Source organism: Talpa europaea (assembly GCF_964194135.1).
Source record: "Talpa europaea genome assembly, chromosome: X".
NCBI lineage: Eukaryota > Metazoa > Chordata > Mammalia > Eulipotyphla > Talpidae > Talpa > Talpa europaea.
In genome coordinates, this window is record NC_140081.1 from 36,604,475 (window position 1) to 36,626,137 (window position 21,663).

The window sequence follows — 21,663 nt, forward strand, 5'->3', positions numbered from 1 at the left end:
AGGTAGAAGGGCCTAGGTAAGGGGCAGGAATCACTTAGCACGTGGAGATGCGCCCAGATGCAGTCTTGCGGGAACCTACCCCATCCAGACAGGTGTTTACCCTAGACACAGTGTGTAGATAGTCACAGACCCCGCTTCAGTGGAAGAGAGACCGTCGCCTTCCACCCTTTGTTAAGTGAGGATCCCATTGCTCACTCTGGCATCCACCCATATAGACCTGTCTCCCTCCTCGTAAGGCTGGAGGTGGAGTCCTCTGCTGGCGCTAAGGTACACTGACCTGCCTCCACCCACCTCGGTCTTATTGCAGAGACTTTGATATATTCCTCCTCAGAATAGAGGGCCTCAGAAATGTTTAATATACAGAGTGAGGGAACCGCCTACCATTCCTGTCATGAAGTAGAGACCTCCCTGTCTCACCCCAGAGTAACTGGCCCCGCCCCCACTCCTGCAGTGACCATGGAGCACCCCCTCCCCAAAGTTGTTGGTGCTGCACAGAGCCACACAGATATCCCCTTTCTCCTAGCCCAGAGTAAGTACCCATTGTGGAAAAGCAGAACCGACTTCTCTCCTCCCCCTGGGCCAACAGGCACTGGTTTACAGAATTTATGAAGGCCCTGCAGTAAGGACAAACAGACCTTAACTCCAGAGAGACCGTTAGATTTGGCCTTCATGTGCCCCATGCAGAGGATAAGATTTGTTCTCTTTTTGAGCTAGGCACATATCATCCCTCCCCCCAGGATTTAGAATCCCTGAATGTAGCAAGGGAGAGACCCTAAGGGAGCAGGGAGATGCAGCTCCTTCTCCTTGCAGTGTTGGGAGGTGGTGATATTACCAATCACTCTATAGTTCAAGCATGTGGACTCTTCCCTTACCCAAGGGGGACGAGCTCAGATCTCTTTACACCCAGGTTACCTCTTCCCCACCCCCCAAGAGCTGATCCTTTCAATTTATTGCTGAGTAGCACCCCCCCCCCCCACAGAGAACCAAAGGTCTTGTTCCCTCTGATGTTAGCTCACTGCTGACTTCAGCCCATATAAAAGTAGGCAGATCTTCCCCATCTTATCTCCTGTGGAATGGTCTAGAATGGCTCACTGCAGGCAGGGTACATACTCCACTCAAGCAAAGCTGCATAATTCCCCCTGTGTTAGTGTGGCACTAATGCTACCTTATGGTGGAAGCAGGCATTTCATTCCCACTCTGCATTCCTCTCCAGGGTAAAGAGACTCAGAACCAACCTGTGTACAATTCTGCAAACACCCACTGTACCAGTTTTCCCAGTTTCTCTACACCACAGAGTAGAGTGACAAAAAGCATCTTATGCCCTCCCCTTTGCCCCAGTCACCAAGGACTAAACCCCAATCTCACTTGCAGGCACAAATTTTTTTCCCTCTCCAAGATTTTGTACTGATCTCAGTCCACATAGACACACAGGTTTCAAAGCCCTGTGCTGAGGTCCCTTTCCTCCAGGGATTTGTCTTCCCCACCCCTTCCAGAGTAGATGAGACACAGAACCCTCTACTTGGGAAAAGAGGTACTATTAACACCCTATGTAGAAATAGATCTTCCTTGCATCCTCCCTTCCCTCAGCATAGAGGGGTTTAATGCTAGGCCCTTACCTAGGGTATATAACACTATAGGATGGGGGATTGGGGATCACTGACCCCCATCTAATGAATTGAGGTAGTAACTCCATAGAGGAAGAGAGGTTAAAGACTTGCCTCCCTTTGGGTATTGTGAAGCTTCCTTCTCTGTGTAGGCTTACCAGGCCCTAGTTCCAGTATTGCCCCTTCTCCCATTTCCTCTAAATTTTTGGGCTTTCTTAGCAGGCATGTGTAATCGTGGTTCTCTGTCTTCAAATTAGTTCTCTCCCATTTCTACAGGTAGAAAGTCTGCAAATTTGAATCTACTTGCTTTCAACTGGTTATCATGATGAAACTTAGACACAGTGAGTTTCTTCTACCACTTGTTCCCAATCTTAAGCTTTAAGGAGTGTTCTTAGTATTTCAGGGCAACTTTTAAGAATTGCTCAGTATTTACCACACCATTGTCTGTCTTTTACACCTGGTATCATTGTTGTGTTTCTCACTTCCTTTTGAGGCAGTGCTTCCCTTATCCGCCATTCCCATTGTACAGGTCATGATTTAATGAGTTAAAATAGCTAAAATACTGGGAACAGTGCCTGGAACATAAACTCTGTAAGTATTGTAAATGTTGACTTGAAACCTTTAGCCTTGTATTTCTCTTTGGAATGTAGCCCCCGCAGAGGATGCATACTCTGTCTTGTCATCACGTTATTATCTGACCTCTCTTGAACTTTGGATTTTTCTTAATTGTAAAATAAACAATATGAATAAATTGCTGTTCTTCCTGCCTTCAGGACTCTTTCCCTACCCTCATCATTGTTCAAGTGTTAATTCTTGCTGTTTTTCAGATTTCAATTTACACATCAATTCCTCTGGGACACCTTCTCTACTAACCTCCTTCCTTGGTTTCCTCTTGTCTGTGTACCCATAGGAACTGGGGCTATTGACCTTGTGTGTTTTGGTCTGGCTCTCTCACTACACTGTTCACTTCTCTGTGAGCCACATTTGCTGCATCTTTGTGTTCCGTGGACCAAGGATGACTATGGACCATTGCTATTTGGCATTTTCTGTGTTCCAGGCACTAGCGTGTTTCAATTGTTAATGCTAACTTAATTCTTTCTCCTCCCACCATACTTTACAACCTAGAGGGAGGAGTCAAATGTGGTAGGTACATGGACTCTGCCTTATAAAAGGGAAGACAAGGGTGTTAGGGTAAATCCAGGTCTGTGCTTCCCTGCTTTTATTCTGCCAATAGTCCATGTATAAAATGGTAACATTTGTATAACACACAGGGTAGATGGGATGAGAATTATGTAACCTAGTGACACCATATTCTATGTGAATTGTGGCCCTGCCTATGTAGGAGTTGGTGAAAAAAAAAATCCAGTATGTTTACTTTATATAATCATACAAAATTTGATTAAGAATTCGATTGTGGGGCCTCCCTGGTGGCACAGCCGGTTGAGCGCCATGCTGTGGAGCTGTCCGCAGACTCAGCCTCACCTGTTCGATTCCCGGCCAGCCAGGGAGATTCCCACATGGAGTGGCAGACCTCTCCTGCCTTGCCTGCTGCTCCCCTCAGCAGTGTGTTTCGGTCCTTCTGCCTGTTCTGCTTCCTGCTCTGTCTTGGATGAATTCTCTCGCCCTCATGTGCCTCTGGCCTGTGCCCCAGTGCTTATATAAATAAATAAAATCTTAAAAAAGAGTTTGATTGTGGCTATGTTAATACCAAAAGCAAATACTTTTTAAAAAGATTTATTTATTTATGCATATAAGAAATGGGGGGGTGGGAGTGGGTAATAGGATTCACCAGAGACAGAGGGGGAGCAGAACAGGCAGATCTACTGCTAAGGGGAGCAACGGGCAAGACAGTAGAGGTCTGCTGCCCCATGTGGGTTAGCTCCCTGGCTAGGGATTGAACTCATGCTTCAGTGGCTGGTGATACCTTGATCGCAGTGTGTCTTTAACCCCTGTGCACCAGGGAGGCCCCTTATTACCTTTTTTAAAAAATTTATTTATTCATGCATACAAGAACCAGGGTACAGGCCAGATATGCTGGAGGGTGAGAGGATTCACTAGGGACAGAGAGGGGAACAGAACAGGCAGACTGACTGAAATACACTGTGGAGGGGAGCAGTGGGTGAGACAGGAGAGGTCTGCATTGCCATGTGGGTATCTCGCTTGCCAGCCAGTTCCGGCACTGCGGAGGCTGTGGACAGCTTCACAGCGCTGTGCTCAACCCGCTGCACCACTAGGGGAGGCCCTTATTACCTTTCTAATTGGGATTCTATTTTACCGTGTAAGTATACTTGTTCCTGATTTTTTTGTTGTTGTTGTTGTCATTTGCTTGTATAACTATCTTCCAGCCTTTAACTCTGTGTCTGTCTTTGTTGGTAAGGTGAGTTTCATGTAAACAGCAGAAGGCTGGACTTTGTTTTGAAATCCATTCTTCTATATCGTTTGAATAGTGAGTTTAGACTATTTTCGATTAAGTTATTGTGAGATATAAGTGCCCACTATTGTTATGTTTTTGTTTTTATTTGTTTTTCATTTTCAAGGGCTTCCTGTTTTGTTTAAGTTCACTCTTATGTGTTACTTCTATTATTTTTTGATTGAGGGTTTTCTGAGGTTAATATATGATGGGCTATTTGTGTGACCCATTGGATTGTCTGGTCTCTGACTGGTTCTGATGGACCACATTATTACTTTCCTTTTCCTCATCTAGGTGTCTGATGCTTCAATATTTATTGTTCTGTCACTTTATAATAACCCCTTTAGAATTTCTTTCATGTGAGACTTGGTGTTGATGCATTCTTTCAGTTTCTACTTTTCAGTGAAGCTTCTTACTCGTTTTTGCTTAATGTTGGTCTTGCTGTGTAAATGATTTTGGACTGGAAGTCTTTTTCTCTAAGTGCTTTAAATATCTCCTTTTAGTTCCTTCATGCTTTTAATGTTTGAATGTTTCTATTGAAAAGTCCAATGATAGTCTGTTTCTTATTCCCTTCTAGGTTACCCTTTTTTCTCTTGATATTTTAATATTCTGTCCTTGTCATTTTCAACAGTTTTATAATATGTTTTGGTATGTGTATTACTATTATTATTTTTTTTGGAACTCTGTGCCTTTTGAACCTCATCATCTGATTCATTTCCCAGATTGAAATAGTCTTTTCAATGATTTGTTTTTTACATTTTTCTGAAAGTTTCAATTTCTGAAAGTTTTTTAAAGATTTATTTTTATGGGGCCTCCCTGGTGGTGCAGTGGTTGAGCGCTGGGTTGCGAAGCTGCCCGCAGCCTCTTCAGCACCGGTTCGATTGGTTTGATCCCCGGCTGCTCTCCGGCCACCGGAGGAGGGTCCCACATGGCGCGCAGACCTCTCCTGCTGCCCGCTGCTCCCCTCAGCAGTGTACTTCGGTCCTTCTGCCTGCTCTGCTCCCTGCTCTGGCTCTGGTGAATTCTCTCACCCTCCCGCGCTTCTAGCTGTACCCAGTGCTTGTATAAATAAATAAATAAATAAATCTTAAAAAAATATATTTATTTTTATGCATATAAGAGCTGGGGGGTACAGGCCAGAGGTGCAGGGTTTGAGAGGATTCACCAGAGACAGAGTGGGGAACAGAACAGGTAGATCAACCGAGGTACACTGCTGAGGGGAGCAGCAGGCGAGTCAGGTGAGGTCTGCTGCGCCATGTGGATTGCTCCTTGGCTGGCTGGAGATCAAACTTGTGCTGCAGAGGCTGCGGATTGCTTCATAGTGCTGTGCTTAACCCCTTGTGCCACCAGGGAGACCCCAATTTCTGAAATTTTAAAGTACAGATCCATTTTTTGTTGATGTTCCAAAATCAGGGTTGTTCTATCCCTAGGTACAGCTGAATACAGTTCTTTGACAGCCAAGGAACCTCTGTATGTTCAGAAAACAATCTTTAATGACATTCATATTGTCAGAAACCAAGATAAACTGGAATCAAATGTTCTGTTTTTCACAATTGTGGACAGGTCTGTTGATGTTTGGTGGTGACTGCTGTAGTACATCTTGAATGTCAATTTTTGCCAAAACCTGTATCCACCTGCCATATACACCTGTAATTTTTTTCCTAAACTCAGTTAAAATATATTGTCTTTAGTGGTCAAATTCTAGACGTGTGAAAATAGCACATTCACAGTTTTTGAAGCCTTATTTTGAATTTAAGGCACAGTTTTCTTTATTAGTAGATTCATTTTAATTGACAGTAAAGAAGTTTGTGCTGATGTTTCTTAAAACCTGAAGTGTGGGGGCCTCCCTGGTGGCACAAGGGTTAAAGTCTCAGTGCTATCAAGCTATTGACAGGGCATGAGTTAGTTCGATCCCGGGCCAGGGAGCTAACCCACATGGTGCTGCAGACCTCTCCTGTCTTGCCCGCTGCTCCCCTCAGCAGTGTATTTCAGTCAGTCTGCCTGTTCTGCTCCCCACTCTGGTGAATCCTCTCACCACCCCCTACTCCCCGCATCTCTGGCTTACATTCCAGTTCTTGTATGCATGAATAAAATAAAACAAATCTTTTTAAAAAACCCTAAAGTCTGATGATCTCAGTCATCAATTCAGAGTTAATACTTTAGTAGACGAAATTCTGAAATTCTTCAGTTTTTCCTTAAAGTTGTGGCAGCACTCATAATGTAGGGTTTCACAAATGTAGGGTTTCTCATTTTTTCCTCCATTGCAATTAAAAGGGCTAATAAATATCAAGCATTAGTGGCTTATAAAGACTCCTTTTTTAAAGATTTATTTACCTATGCATACAAGAACTGAGGTACAGGCCAGAGATGCAGGTGGTGAGAAGGTTCACCAGAGAGAGAGTGGGGAACAGAACAGGCAGAATGACAAATACACTGCTGAGGGAAGCTGCGGGTGAGACAGGAGAGGTCTGCTGCGCCATATGGGTTTCTCTCTGGCCGGCTGGGGATCGAACTCATGCTGCAGAGGCTGCGGATTGCTTCATAGGTTGTGTCTTAACCCCTTGTGCCACCAGAGAGGCCCTATAAAGAGTCCTTTTAACATTCCAATACTGTTTTTTTTTTTTTAAATGAGTGAATGTATTTCTTAGCTCTGTTATTTCTAGATATAGCTGCCTAGTATTTTTCTTATCTTTATCCTGTTGTTTTATATCCTCCTTTTTTGTTTTGTTGAGTTTTATAAGTGTTGCCGAACTGTTGCCCTGAACTCCCTTTGTGTCATGTTCCCCAGTGCCACTGAGTCAGGGTTCCTTTCAGGGTATTTTTGCTCTGTATTCTTCTATCTTCTCATTTTAAATTTATTATGGACTGTAATAGGGTGAATTTGCAGACTGTTGTCTTTGCACCTATTGAAGTAATCTAAGGACTAGTACTGGCGAGGGGGTAGTAGTTCTAAAAGAGGACTGGGGCAGTAGGACACTAAACGATAATCTCCAGTAGACTCAGGAATTTGAACTTCCTACTGTGCTATGGGTGCCAGAGTTGTGTGGTTGGGGCCTCCACAGTGATCCCCTCCTGTAGGACAACTTCTTGATCTTAAGTGTCTCTTATACTTACACTATAGGGTATTTTTGAATGGTAGATACAGCACTGGGTACTGAAAGTACCTGATATGCAGTCACAGGCCTGGGGTATTTGCTCCTGTTATTGGTAGGTATTTGAGCTCTAATTTGTTCTCTACTCTACTTCGAGTAGTAACCTCTTCTATAAGGAAACCTAAGGGCTCTGATTCAGGCTATAGCTCTCTATATTGGAAACCTTAGGTTCAATACAATAGTTCTCTCTGTGTGCCCCTAATCCTGCAGCTCTCCAGCAGGGTACCTTTTATCCTGGGTGCTTGCTCATATATACTTATCTAGTGAAATATGGGGTCTCAGAATTCCTGATGTTGGCATCCTCCGGCTTGTGCCCAGGTGAGTTGCTATCGATGCATAACAGCCACTTTTGCCTTTTGTGGGTTGTACTGCCCTGTTATCACTCTAAACAAAGTACAATTAAACTTTTTCCTACCCCTTTCTACTGGGCCAATGTTGCAAGTGTGCCTGTGGTCTTAACATTTTTCCCTCTGGGTTTTCTGGCATGCTTTCTTTTAAAGTTGTGGTAATGTTGGTTTACATTGTTGTTTATGTTTTAGAGGTATAGGATTCCCCCTTTGGGTTTTGTTAAAACACCAAACCCACCTCCAAGGAACCCATAGTCACTCCCCATTGTGCACCTTCCCCGCTTCCTTCTTGCCCCTCTCCTTTCCCCTTTCCCTCTGGTAGCCTCAGTTCTGTAGTCAGATTTTTAGGGTTCGTTGCTAGTTTGGCTTTATCAGATGCTTTGTTTGGCTTCTGTATTCCACCTATTACTGACACCTTCCAGTATTTGTCTTTCTCATCCTGCTTTATCTTAGCATAATCCCCTACAGCTCCATCCACATTGCTGTAAATGGGACGCTTCCTTTTATGATTGCTGAGTAGTATTCCATTGTGTATCTATACCACATCTTCCTGTTCCACTCCTCTGTATTTGGACATTTGTGTTATTTTTATAGTTTTGCTATTGTAACTAGTACTTCAATAAGCGTATCAGTGCATATATCCCTTTAGATTAGTATTCTAGTATTCTCTGGGTGATACCTAGTAGTGGAATTACTGGGTTATATAGTACATCCATTTTTTTATTTTATTTTATTTTATTTTATTTTATTTTATTTTATTTTATTTTATTTTATTTTATTTTATTTTATTTTTTTAAAGATTTATTTTATTTATACATCCAAGAACTGGGGTATAGGCCATTGGTGTGGGTGGGTGAGAGGATTCACCAAAGACAGAGTGATGGGCAGAACAGGCAGACTGTAATACATTGCTGAGGGGAGCAGTGAGCGAGACAGGAGAAGTCTGCTGTGCCATGAGAATTAGCTCACTGGTCAGGCATTGAACTCATGCTGCAGTGGCTGCTAGTAGCTTCATAGTGCTGAGACTTAACCCCTTGTACCACCAGGGAGGGCCACTGTTTTCCATAGGGGCTGGAGCTGTCTATATTCCCATCAACACTGTAGGAGCATTCCTTTTTCTTCATATCCTTGCCAGCGTTTGTTATTTCTGGTCTTTTTTTAAAGATTTATTTATTTATGCATATAAGAATGGGGGTATAGACCAGAGGTGCGGGCGGTGAGAAGATTCACCAGATGCAGAGTGGGGAACAGAACAGTCAGACTGACTGAAATACACTGCTGAGGGGAGCAGCGGGTGAGTCAGGAGAGGTCTGCTGTGCCATGTGGTTTTCTCCCTGGCCAGGGATCAAACTTGTGCTGTGGTGGCTGTGATTAGCTTCATAGGTTGCGTCTTAACCACTTGCACCACCAGGGAGGCCACTCTGGTCTTTTTGATATGGGCCATTCTTGTGTGAAGTGGTTTTGATTTGAGACACATTTTTCATGTTCCTGTTGGCTATCTATATGTCCTCTTTGGAGAAGTGTCTAATTAGCTCTTCTGTCCATTTTTTTGATTGGGTTATTTGCCATCTTTTTGTTGAGTTGTATGAGTTCGTTGTAGATCTTGGATTTCAGCCCCTTCTTGGATGTACAGTTTATAAATCTTTTCTCCCATTCAATAGGATGCCTTTTTGTTTTAGTGAGTTTGTTTTGCTGTACAGAAGCTTTTTTATTTGATATAATCCCAATTGTTTATATTCTCTTTTGAAGAAAAAAGGACTTTCCGTTAGAGACAGATCCACAAAGACATATCTGAGATTTACGTTGTGAAGTGTTTTGACTGTTTTCTTCTATGTATTTTATGGTTCAGGTCTTACATCTAAGTCTCATCCATTTTGAATTGATTTTTGTGGATGGTGCTGTGAGATGGTACTCGAGTTTCATTCTTTTGCATACAGCTGTCCAGTTTTCCCAGCCCCATATATTGAAGAGAATTTCATTGCTCTAGTTTATGTTCTGGGCTCTGCTGTCATAGATTAACTGTCCACACAAGTGTGGGTTTAGGTTTGGAGTCTCAATTCTATTTCATTGGCCTTTATGTCTGTTTTTGTTCCAGTACCATATTGTTTTGATTATTATAGCTTTGTAGTAAATTGGAAGTCTGGAAGTGTGATGTCACCATTCTACCTCTTTTGTCAGGATTGCTTTGGCTGCCCTTGGGGTCTTTTGTGGTTCCATGTAAATTTCACTTTGGTTTGTTCTGTTTCTTTGAAGAATTCCTTTGAGGCTTTGATGGAAACTGCATTGAATCTGTATATTGCTTGGGTAGAATGGCTATTAAGACAATGTTAATTTTTCCAATTCTTGAGCAATGAATATCTTTGCATTTCTTTGTCATTTTCTGTTAACTTTTAACAATGTCTTCTATAGTTTTCTTTGTAGAGTTACTTCACTTTTTGTTAAGTTTATTCCTAGGTACTGAATGGGATTGCTTTCTAAATTTTCTCTTTTAGCTCATTGTGTATAGGAGAGTGAGTGGATTTTGGGTATTGATTTTTTAACCTGCCACTTTGCTGAACTGGTTTATTCTTTCAAATAGTTTTTTTTTTTTTTAGTGGAGTCTTTTGGGTTCTCTATGTATATTATATTGTCCGCAAATAAATGATAGCTTTACTTCTTCATTCCCAATTTGGATTCATTTTATATCCTTCCCTTGCCTAATTGTTCTAGCTAGAGCTTTCAATACTGTGTTTAATAGTAGTGGGAAAAGTAGGCATTCTTGTCTTGTACCAGATGTTAGTGGAAAAAATTTCATTTTTTCACCATTGATAATGATATTAGCTGAAGATTTGTCATATGTAGTCTTTATTGTGTTGAGATATCATCATCCCCAGCTTTTGATAATTTACATTATAAGTGTATGTTGAGGGCCTCCCCTGGTGGCACAGGCTGTTGAGCGCAGTGCTGTGAAGCTGTCCGCAGCCTCTGCAGTGTGGGTTTGATCCCTGCCAGCTGGCGAGAATCCACATGGCGTGGCAGACCTCTCCTGTCTCACCTGCTGCTCCTCTCAGCAGTGTATTTCCTCAGTCTGCCTGTTCTGTTCCCCACTCTGTCTCTGGTGAATCCTCTCACCCTCCCGTGCATCTGGCCTGTACCCTGGTTCTTGTATAAATAAATAAATAAATCTTTAAAAAAAATGTATGTTGAATCTTATCAAATTTTTTTGGGGGTAAAATTTATTTATTTATTTATTTTAAGATGATTGATTTATTTATTTATATAAGCACTGGGTACAGTCAGAAATGTGGGAGGGTGAGAGAATTCACCAGAGTCAGAGCGGAGAGCAGAGCAGGCAGACTGATGAAGTACACTGCTGAGGGGAGTAGCGTGTGGCAGGAGAGGTCTGCGCGCCATGTGGGACCCTCACCCGGTGGCCGCGGTGCTGCAGAGGCTGCGGGCAGCTTCACAACCCAGCGCTCAACCACTGTGCCACTGGGGAGGCCCTCAAATTCTTACTTGGCATCTAATTATATGATCATGTTTTTCATCTTTTATTTATGTGGTAAATAATGTTAATTTTTGGGTGTCAAACCAGTTTCCCTCTTATAAATACTACTTGGTCGTGGTATATATATAATCCTTTCATTGCATTGTTGAATTACCTTTGCTAGATTTTTGGAGGATTTTGAATCTGTTCATTAGGAAAATTGGTCTGTAGTTTTCTTTTTTGTGTATTATCTTTGTTTGGATTTAGTATCAGAATAATGGCCTCAGAAAATGTGATTGGAAGTAGTCCCACTTTTATATTTTATGGAAGAGTTTGAGTAAGATAAGTGTTTGCTCCTCTTTAAAAGTTTGGAAGAAGTTACTTGTAAAGCTGTCTAACTTTAGTTTTTTGGCAGAGTTTTGATTATTGTTTCAATTTCCTTGTTGTGATTGGTCTACCAGGTTTTCTACTTCTTCCATATCCAGTCTTGGATAGTTGTATAAGTCTAGGAATTTGTCCAACTCTCTATGTTGTTGAAATTACTATCATACAAATGTTCATAGTAATCTCTTATTATCCTTTGAATTTCTGCTATCAGTTGTAACTTCTTCCCTTTCATTTCTGATCTTATTTGTGTTTTTTCTCTTCTTTGTGAGCCTAGCTAGAGGTTTGTCTATTTTTAAAAAAACTTTTGGAATTGAACAATGATGTAAAATATATATAAATAAAAAATAAAATTAAAAAAATAAAACTGACAAACAGGAAAAAAAAAACGGGAGGGAAGAGCACAAGAGACTATGGTGACGGTTCACATGTGTCTTGGTGGTGGTAATTTTATTGGGATTACACCTGAAAGGAGAAATCCAACAATGTACAGAAATGAACAACAGTTTAAGAAACATATAATTTTTTTAAAAAATTAAAAAAAAACCTTTGATTTCATTATTCTTTTAAACTGTCTTTTTGATTTATTTCATTTATTTCTGCTCTAAATTTTATTATTTCCTTTCTTCTATTTACTTTTGGTTTTGCTTGTTTTTCCTCTTCTATTTCCTTAAGTTTAGTGCTATTTGAGCTCTTTTTTTAAAAGAGAACTGGGGTTTAGGCCAGTTGTGCCGGGGTGGGGGGGGGTTTGAGAGGATTCACCAGAGACAGAGTGGGCTAGAACTAGTAGATTCACTGAAATACACTGCTGAGGGGACCAGTGGGTGAGACAGGAGAGGTCTGCTGTGCCATGTGGGTTAGTTCCTGCACCAGGATCGGGCTCATGTTGCAGTGACTGGTGATAGCTTGATAATGCTGAGACTTAACCCCTTATACCACCAGGGAGGCTCTCTCTTTTTTTTTTTAATGTGGACCTGCATTGCTATGTACTTCTCTCTTAGTGCTTTCGCTGTGTATCATAAGTTCTGGAAGGTTGTCTTGAGGCCCTTTTAAATTTCTTTGATTTTTAATTAACCCAATAGCCATTCAGTAGTGTATTGTTTATTTTCCACATATTGCAGGTTTTCCCTGCTTCCATTTTGAGGTTGTTTTCTATCAATAGTTTGATACTTTCATGGACAAAGAAGAATCTTGGTATGATTTCAATCTTCATGAATTTTTTGTTACTTGTTACCAAATGTCTTGTCAATCCTGGGGAATGTCCCTTGTGCTCTTGAAAAGAATGTGTATTTATCATCTTGCAGTGCAATGCACTACAAATGTCTATTAAGCCCATGTTGCCTAATTCTTTATTTAAGACTATTGCGTCTTTAGTTTCTGTCTGGTTGATATGCCCATTCATGAAATTGGGGGTATTGTAATACCCTGCCATGAATGTAATTTTGCAGTGTTTCTTTTCAGATTTGTTAATAATTGCCTGATAGATTTTGATGCTCCTTTGTTTGCTTATAGATAGATACATAGATAGATAGATAGATATGAGTGTTCTGTCTTTCTGATGTTTTGTTCCATTAATCATCATATAATGTCTATCCCTGTCTCTTGTTGCCTTTTTTTGAACTGGAAATGTATTTTAACTGATATTAATATGGCTGGCCCTGCCTTCCTTTGGGTCCTGTTTGTTTGTAGGATTGTTTTCTAACCCTTTATTTAAACTGAGATTATGTCTATCTTTGGAGCCCAGATATATTTCCTGGAGATAGCAGAAAAATTTTTAATCCAACCAAATTTTCTATATCTTTTTAACTTGTGATTTCAGTCTGTTAACATTTAGAATGATTGTTGATATATGAATGTCTGTTACTGTGCTTCTGTCTACTTCCTGGCTAAGTTCTTCGTGAATTTTTGTTCATTTTAGATATGAGAGATTCTTCAACATTTCTTGGAGGGGGAGTCTAGTGTTTGCAAATTCCTTCAGCATCTGTCTTTCTGCGAAGTCCTTTATTTCTCCCTCATTTCCGAAGGAGAGCCTTGAAGGACATAGTAATCTTTTTTTTTTTTTTAAGATTTATTTATACAAGAACTGGGGTACAGGCCAGATGCGCGGGAGGGTGAGAGGATTCACCAGAGACAGAGTGGGGAACAGAACAGGCAGACTGATGAAATACACTGCTGAGGGGAGCAGTGGGCAAGACAGGAGAGGTCTGCTTCACTATGTGGAGTTCTCGTCGGCTGGCTGGGATCGAATCCATGCTGCAGAGGCTGTGGACAGCTTCACGGTGTGGCACTCAACCACCTGCGCCACCAGGGAGGCCCGACATAGTAATTTTGACTGACATTTTTTTTTTCTGTCAGTATTTTGATCACATCCTTCCATTCTCTCCTTGCCCAAATTGTTTTCTCAGAGAAGTCTAATATAAGCCTGATTGGCTTTCATTTATGGGTTATTTGCTTCTCCCCCCTTGCCAGCTTCGGTATTCTTTCTTTTGCATGACATCTTGGAAGTTTCACTACTCTGTGTCATGGTGTAGTTATCATTCTGTTTAAAAGAACCTTGTGTTTCATTAGCTTTGTGGACTTGTATGTGTAGTTCCTTCTCCTGGCCAGGGATCAAACTCATGCTGCTGTGGTTGCGGATTACTTCATAGTGCTGTCTTAACCCCTTGCGCCACCAGAGAGGCCCTGCTGTCATTTTAATAATGGTTTTTTAATATTGTCATTTCATTATAACCTTGATGAAAAAAAAACTTTGAGTGAACCAATGTTATTCAAGAACCAGCTTTCATCATAAGTTTTTCACTTAAGGTCAGTTTCTAGGAATCTATCAGTGATGTTAAGTCAGGACTTCATCTGTGAAGTGAAACAAAATGTGGTAGACCTGTATATTCTGATTTAATTTTTATTTTTCTCAAATAGTTTTTCTTTCTTTTTATTTTTTTATTTTTTTATTTTTTATAAATTTATTGTTATATTCCCCATACAATTGCAGCCCCCCCATTCTGACCCCAATCCCTCCCCTCCCGCCCCCGCCCCCCTAAAAGTGTCTCTGGTTCATAGTTTTTTGTTGATTTTGATTTTCACTTTCTTATATTCATTTTCCTGGTCCCTTATTTAAGTTTTCTAGATTCCTGCTATGAGTGAGACCATCCGGTATTTTTCTTTTTCTTTTTGGCTTATTTCGCTGAGCATGATCCCTTCCAGCGCCATCCATGTTGCTGCAAATTGCATGTGTTTATCTTTTTTGAATGCTGAGTAATATTCCATGGTATATATGTACCACATCTTCTTGATCCAGTCATCTATTTTTGGGCATTTGGGTTGTTTCCAAAGCTTAGCTATTGTAAACAGTGCTGCTATAAACATAGGGGTGCAGGTGTTCTTTGGAATTGATGTTTCTGTGTCCTTTGGGTAAATACCTAGGAGTGGAATTGCTGGATCATATGGAAGCTCTATGTTTAGTAGGTCCAGAAATCTCCACACAGCTTTCCACAGTGGTTGGACCAGTTTGCACTCCCACCAACAGTGCAGAAGAGTTCCTTTTTCTCCACACCCTCGCCAACATTTGTTGTTGCTAGTTTTTTTAATATGTGCCATTCTCACTGGTGTAAGATGGTATCTCATGGTAGTTTTGATTTGCATTTCCCTGATTACAAGTGATGTTGAACATTTTTTCATATGCCTGTTGGCCATTTGCATTTCCTCTTCAGAGAAGTTTCTTTTTAGCTCTTCTGCCCATTTTTTGACTGGATTATTTTCTTTGTTGTTGTTGAGTCTCATCAGCTCTTTGCAGATTTTTGTGATCAGTCCTTTATCATTAGCGTTGGGTGCAAAAATGTTCTCCCAGTTGGTGGGGTTTCTCTTTGTTTTTGTTATTGTCTCTTTTGCTGTGCAAAACCTCTTTAATTTGATGTAGTCCCAGCTGTTTATCTTTGCCTTCACTATCACTGCTTTGGGTGATGTGTCTGTAAAGATGTCTTTGATGTGCAAATCACGTAGTGTTTCGCCTATATTTCCTTCTATATATTTTATGGTTTCAGGTTTTATGTCTAGTTCTTTAATCCATTTTGAGTTGATTTTTGTGTATGGTGTGAGGTAGTGGTCAAGCTTCATTCTTTTGCATGTAGCGACCCAGTTTTCCCAGCACCATTTATTGAACAAACTTTCTTTGCTCCAATGCATATTCTTTGCTCCTTTGTCAAAGATTAGTTGACCATAAATCTGTGGGTTTATTTCTGGATTTTCTATTCGATTCCATTGGTCTGTATGTCTGTTCTTGTTCCAATACCATGCAGTTTTGATGATTATGGCTTTGTAGTATAGTTTGAAGTCTGGGAGTCTGATGCCTCCATTCCCTTCTTTTTTTTTCAGGAGAGCTTTGGCTATTCGGGGTTTTTTGTGATTCCATATGAATTTCATCAATAATTGTTCTATTTCTTTGAAGAATGACATTGAAATTTTGATTGGAATAGCATTGAATCTGTATATTGCTTTTGGAAGGATGGCCATTTTAATAATGTTTATTCTTCCAGTCCATGAGCAGGGGATGTCTCTCCATTTCTTTGTGTCTTCTTCTATTTCTTTTAACAGTGTTTTATAGTTTTCGTTGTATAGGTCCTTTACCACTTTTGTTAGATTTATTCCCAAATATTTGATTTTTTTTGTTTCAATAACAAAAGGGATGGTTTTTTTTGATTTCTTCTTCTTCAGATTTATTGTTTGTGTATAGGAAGGCTACTGACTTTTGCGTGTTGATTTTGTATCCTGCCACTTTACTGAACTGATTGATGAGTTATATTAGCTTTTCTGTGGAGTTTTTGGGGTTCTCTATGTATAATATCATATCGTCTGCAAATAGTGATAATTTGACTTCTTCTTTTCCTATTTGGATTCCTTGGATGTCTTTCTCTTGTCTTATTGCCCTGGCTAGGACTTCCAGTATTATATTGAAAAGCAGTGGTGAGAGTGGACATCCTTGTCTTGTTCCAGATCTTAATGGAATTGCTTTCAGCTTTTCACCATTGAGAATGATACTGGCTGTTCGCTTGTCATAGATGGCCTTTATGATGTTGAGGTATGTTCCTTGCATCCCAAGAATTTCAAGGGCTTTTATCATGAATGGGTGTTGCACTTTGTCGAAAGCTTTCTCAGCATCTATTGATATTATCATATGGTTTTTATATTTCTTTTTGTTGATGTGTTGGATAACGTTGATTGATTTTTGGATGTTAAACCATCCTTGTGTCCCTGGAATGAATCCTACTTGGTCGTGGTGAATTATCTTATGGATACATTGTTGGATTCTGATAGCTAAAATTTTATTGAGGATTTTTGCATCAGTGTTCATTAAGGAGATTGGCCTGTAGTTTTCCTTTTTTGTGTTGTCCTTGTTCGGTTTTGGTATTAGTGTAATGTTGGCTTCATAAAACGTGTTTGGTATTGTCCCTTCCTTCTCAATTTTTTGGAAGAGTTTGTGAAGGATAGGCACTAATTCGTCTCTGAATGTTTGGTAGAATTCATTTGTAAATCCATCAGGTCCTGGGCTTTTGTTTTTGGGGAGGTTTTTGATTACCATTTCAATTTCGCTAATTGTAATTGGTCTGTTTAGGTGTTCTATTTCTTCTTTATCTAGCTTTGGGTGATTGTAGAGTTGTAGGAATTTGTCCATCTCCTCTAGATTGTTAAACTTGTTTCCATATAACTGTTCATAGTAGTTACTGATTATTCTTTTGATTTCTGCTGTGTCCGTTGTGATTTCTCCTCTTTCATTGATGATCCTGTTTATTTGTGCTTTCTCCCTTTTTTCCTTTGTGAGCCTGGCTAAGGGTTTGTCTATTTTATTGATTTTTTCAAAGAACCAGCTCTTGGTTTCATTGATCTTTTGGATTGTTTTTTTAGTTTCAATTTCATTTATTTCTGCTTTGGTTTTTATTATTTCTTTTCTTCTACTGGTTTTGGGGTTTTTTTGTTGTTCTTTTTCTAGATCTTTGAGCTTCGAGATTAGGTTGTTTCTTTGCGTTCTTTCTTGTTTCTTGATGTGAGCTTCTATTGCTATGTATTTTCCTCTTATTACTGCTTTAGCTGCATCCCATACATTTAGGATATTGGTGTCCTCCTTGTCGTTCAATTCAAAAAATTTTTTAATTTCTTCTTTGATCTCCTCATTAGTCCAATGGTCTTCCAGTAGTGTGGTTTTTAATCTCCATGAGGTAGGAAAGTTCCTTGCCTTCTTTTTATGGTTTATTTCTAGTTTGATGCCTTCATGGTCAGAAAAGATGGTTGATATGATTTCAATCTTGGTGTATCTGTTGATGTTTGTCTTGTGCCCCAGTATGTGATCGATCCTGGAGAATGATCCGTGTGCGCTTGAGAAAAATGTGTACTCCGTTTTTTTGGGGTGTAGTGTTCTATAGATGTCTGTTAAGCCCAATTGCTCTAGGTCCTTATTTAGAGCTTTGGTTTCTTTACTTATTTTTTGTCTTGTTGATCTATCCATTGTTGATAGTGGTGTGTTGAAGTCTCCCACTACGTATGTGTTTTCTCTGATGTCTGTTTTCAGAGAGGACAACAGTTGTCTGATATATTTTGGTGCTCCTTCGTTTGGTGAGTATATGTTAATGAGTGTTATTTCTTCTTGAAGTATTGTCCCCTTGATCATAATGTAGTGACCATTGGGGTCTCTTTTTATCTTTTTGAGTTTGAAATCTGTTTTATCTGATATAAGTATAGCTGTTCCTGCTTTCTTTTTTGGTCCATTTGCTTGTAGGATTGTTTTCCATCCTTTAACTTTGAGCCTATTTTTATCTTTTGTAGCTAAATGTGTTTCCTGGAGACAGCAAAAGGTTGGGTTTTGTTTCTTAATCCAGGCTGCAACTCTGTGTCTTTTTATTGAAGAGTTTAGTCCATTTACATTTAGAGTTAATATTGATATGTTAACATCTGTATTTGCCATTGTGTTTGTCTTTCCTTTGATTTTATTTATTTATTCTTTTAATAACTTTTTTTTTTGGCCTTCTTTCATTGTTATTCGTCCCTCTGAGGTTCTGGCTTTAGGACTCCTTTTAGTATTTTTTGGAGTGGGGGTTTAGTTGCAGTGAAATTCCGGAGTTTCTGTTTCTCTGGGAAGGTCCATATTCTTTCTTCAAAGAGGAAGGAGAGCTTTGCGGGATAGAGTATTCTTGGTTGACATCTGTTTTCTTGGAGTCTGTTGACTATGTCCCTCCACTCTCTCCTTGCCCGTAGTGTTTCTTCGGAGAAGTCTGATGTCAGCCTGATTGGTTTTCCTTTGAATGTTATCTGTTTCTTCCCTCTTGCCAGCTTCATTATTTTTTCCTTGTCCTGGATTCTTGGGAGCTGTACTATTATGTGTCTTGCTGTATTTTTCCTTTCGTCGTGGAAGTTTGGTGTTCTTCTTGCTTCTTGTATATCAATTTTCAGCTCCTTCTTCACATTTGGGAAGTTCTCTTCAATTATCTCTTTGAATATTTTCTCTGTTCCTACATCTCTCTCCTCTCCTTCTGGTATTCCTATAACTCCTATATTTCCTTTCCTCATGGAGTCAGATAGTTCCCGAAGTCTTTCCTCGTTCTTTTTCCTTCGTACTTCTATTTCCTTTTCTGTTTTGGTTCTTTTTATTTCTGTGTCTTCCAGATTACTTATTCGTTCTTCCATTTCATCTATTCTGCTTTCATTGCTTTTCCCAGAATTCTTTAGTTCTTCCATTAATTCTTTGATCTCCTGCATTTCTTTTACTTCCCTCTTTAGGGACTCAATTTCTTTCTTCTGACCATTGTTTTCCCTCTCTAGGGACTCAATTGCATTCTTCTGATCGTTGATTATTTTTCCCTTATCATTGTTTTCCTTTATGACTTCTGTCAGTTTTTTAATCACGGCAATTTTAAATTCTCTTTCTGGAAGGCTCAGAAATTCTTCCAAGTTATTGTCGTTGCAATCTGGGGGCTGGTTTTCTTTTTGTGGTGTGCTTTTTCTCTGGAGAGTTGCTAGGTTGCGTGTGGTTCTTCTCCTCCCTACTGTCTGTTTTCTAATTTGCCGTATGCGTTGGGGCACTGTGTTATTGGGACTGGCCGGCATCTTATGTGGGCTTCTCTGCTCCCTTCTGGTTCCTCCAGGAGTCATCTGTCAGTTTCAAGCAGTCTTTACTGGAGAAAGGTCCCTGTTCTAAAATGCCGATGTGGGGACACACTCCCCTGTGCGCCTGGTCTGCCCCGGCGGTGGGTTCCTGCTCCCCCTCTGGGCTTGGACTGCAGGCCAGAGGGGGTCTGGCGTGGGCGAACTTCCCCCTCTCACCTCTGGCTCCTGAGGAAGCCTTCTGCAGGTAGTCTTTACTGAAGAAATGTCCCTGTTCTAAAATGGTGATGTGGGACACACTCCCTGCGCGTCTGGTCTCAGGCACACTCTTCTGCGCGCCTGGTCTGCCCCGGCTGTGGGTGCTCGCTCTCCCTGTGGGCTCAGACTACTTGTTCGGAAGGGGCCCGGTGTGGGCTAACTCCCCAGCTGGCCACTAGCTCCTTCAGGAGCCTCTGCTGGCTTTAAGTCGCTAGGTGGCGCCAGAGATCTCTCCTAGAGCCCTTTGGGAGCTGATTTTCCACCCCGTGGGACAGGGAGCAGAGCGGGGATGGTAGGGTACACCTCAACGGCTTTGGGGTGCTGTGTCTGCCTTGTGCCCCACCGTCGTGGGGAACCCACGCCCCTAATTTCGTGCCCCGGGTCTCAGTTCCAAAGCCCTCAGTTCCAGGACGCGGGCTGTAGCCCAGATCAGTGGAGCGGGAATGGCGCCTTTTGAATCCCGCTTCCCTGCCTGGGCGCCTTGTTCCTGCTCACTCAGGGAGGGCCTCCGTGGTCTCCCCGCAAGCCTAGGTCACAGGCGCGGGGACCTGGGCAGCTGCGATCCTATCAGGATCAGCGCGCAGCTTTCTGCGCAAGCTTACCGGGCAGCCGGGGCTGTGTGCTGGTGCTGGTCTCCTCCTGGGGGGCGGGGCTCTCTTTAATGGCGCCTGGAGCTCACCTCTGCGGCGGATCCTGCAGGGTTCTCCACAGCTCCCGTTCACGGGGTGTGGTGGCTGAAATAGTTCCTTTCCACTCACAGTCCCACTTGCTGCGTCCGTTTTTCTTGTTGGCCGTTTTGGTTTGTTGTTTCCCTCCTCTCTGCTGGTCGGAGAGTGCCAACTTTGTGGGCGGGGGAGGGGAGCAGGGTTCTGCGCTTCCCTCCCTTCTGGTCCTCTTTTGTGTCAACTTTCTTCTTCGGGCAGTTTCCTGGAGTCCTCCGTTTATCTTCCGTGTCCCAGTTCTCACTGGGACCTGCCGCTTTTCCTCCCTATTAACTTTTTTTAATGGGAGATCTTACTCGCAGCGTCTCCTCGCCGCCATGCTGCTCCGCCCCCCCGTTTTTCTTTCTTTTTAAAAAAATATTTATTTATGCATACAAGAGTTGGGGTACAGGTCAGAGGCATGGGGGATGAGAGGATTCACCAGAGACGGAGTGGGGAACAGAACAGGCGGAATGACTGAAATACACTGCTGAGGGGAGCAGCGGACAAATCAGGAGAGGTCTGTGCCAAGTGTGTCGCTCCATGGTGGACCAGGGTATCGAACTCATGCTGCATAGGCTGTGGACAGCTTCATAGGTTGCATCTTAACCTCCTGTGCCACCAAGGAGGCCCTCAAATAGTTTTTCTTGAATGTGAACACAGCTGGTAATTTCGTATCTATCAACATGTCTGTATTTTACTATCACATAAATGTGATCTGTTGTTCAGGTATAGGAATTCAGTTTGGAACACAGTCCCTTGTCTCAAAACTTTATAATGGTTATTCTGTTTTAAGAGTTCAAGTTGTAGATTTGAGAAGACTGCTTTTCTTGTCTTTATTGGAAACTCCTTTTGTTTGATCATGTAAGATTTTCTCTTTATCCCTGGAGTTCAGAAATTTCACCAGCTTATGCCCAGGGTATGTCTTTGTTAATCTTGATCCTCAGTGAGTCTTTCTAATTTGAAATTTCAAGTCTGTTTTCAACTTCAGGTGCATTCTTCTATTATTTTTAAAAATTCCACCTCTATTTTTGCCCTTTTCTCTTTCTGGAACTCTGGTATTTGGATATTAGCTTTCATGGGTTCATTCTCCATGTCCTGTTTTTCTTCATAATTTCTGTTTTTTTAGATTTTTGTTTTAAGCAAATTGTTCCATTGATCTTCTAGCTATTGCTTTGGTTGTTAGTGATATCTGTTCTTTCACTACACATATTGAATTTTTATTCAATATCAAATTTTAGGAATCTTTTTCTCAC

The 21,663-nt window shown here is 41.1% G+C and overlaps 1 protein-coding gene across 2 annotated transcripts in view; it reads left to right on the forward strand.

The window, feature by feature from the left end:
- Positions 1-1,903: 1,903 nt before the first annotated feature.
- The window catches only part of GNL3L (G protein nucleolar 3 like), a gene marked incomplete at both ends in the record, with an annotated part of 64,933 nt that continues 45,173 nt past the window's right edge, over positions 1,904-21,663 (forward strand). Inside the window, one exon of one of the 2 annotated variants that reach the window (XM_084258480.1) lies at positions 1,904-1,945. In XM_084258480.1, coding sequence (XP_084114606.1) covers positions 1,927-1,945 — 19 coding nt within the window. The remainder of the gene's footprint in view (positions 1,946-21,663) is intronic. The other variant, XM_084258479.1, reaches the window with a different exon arrangement.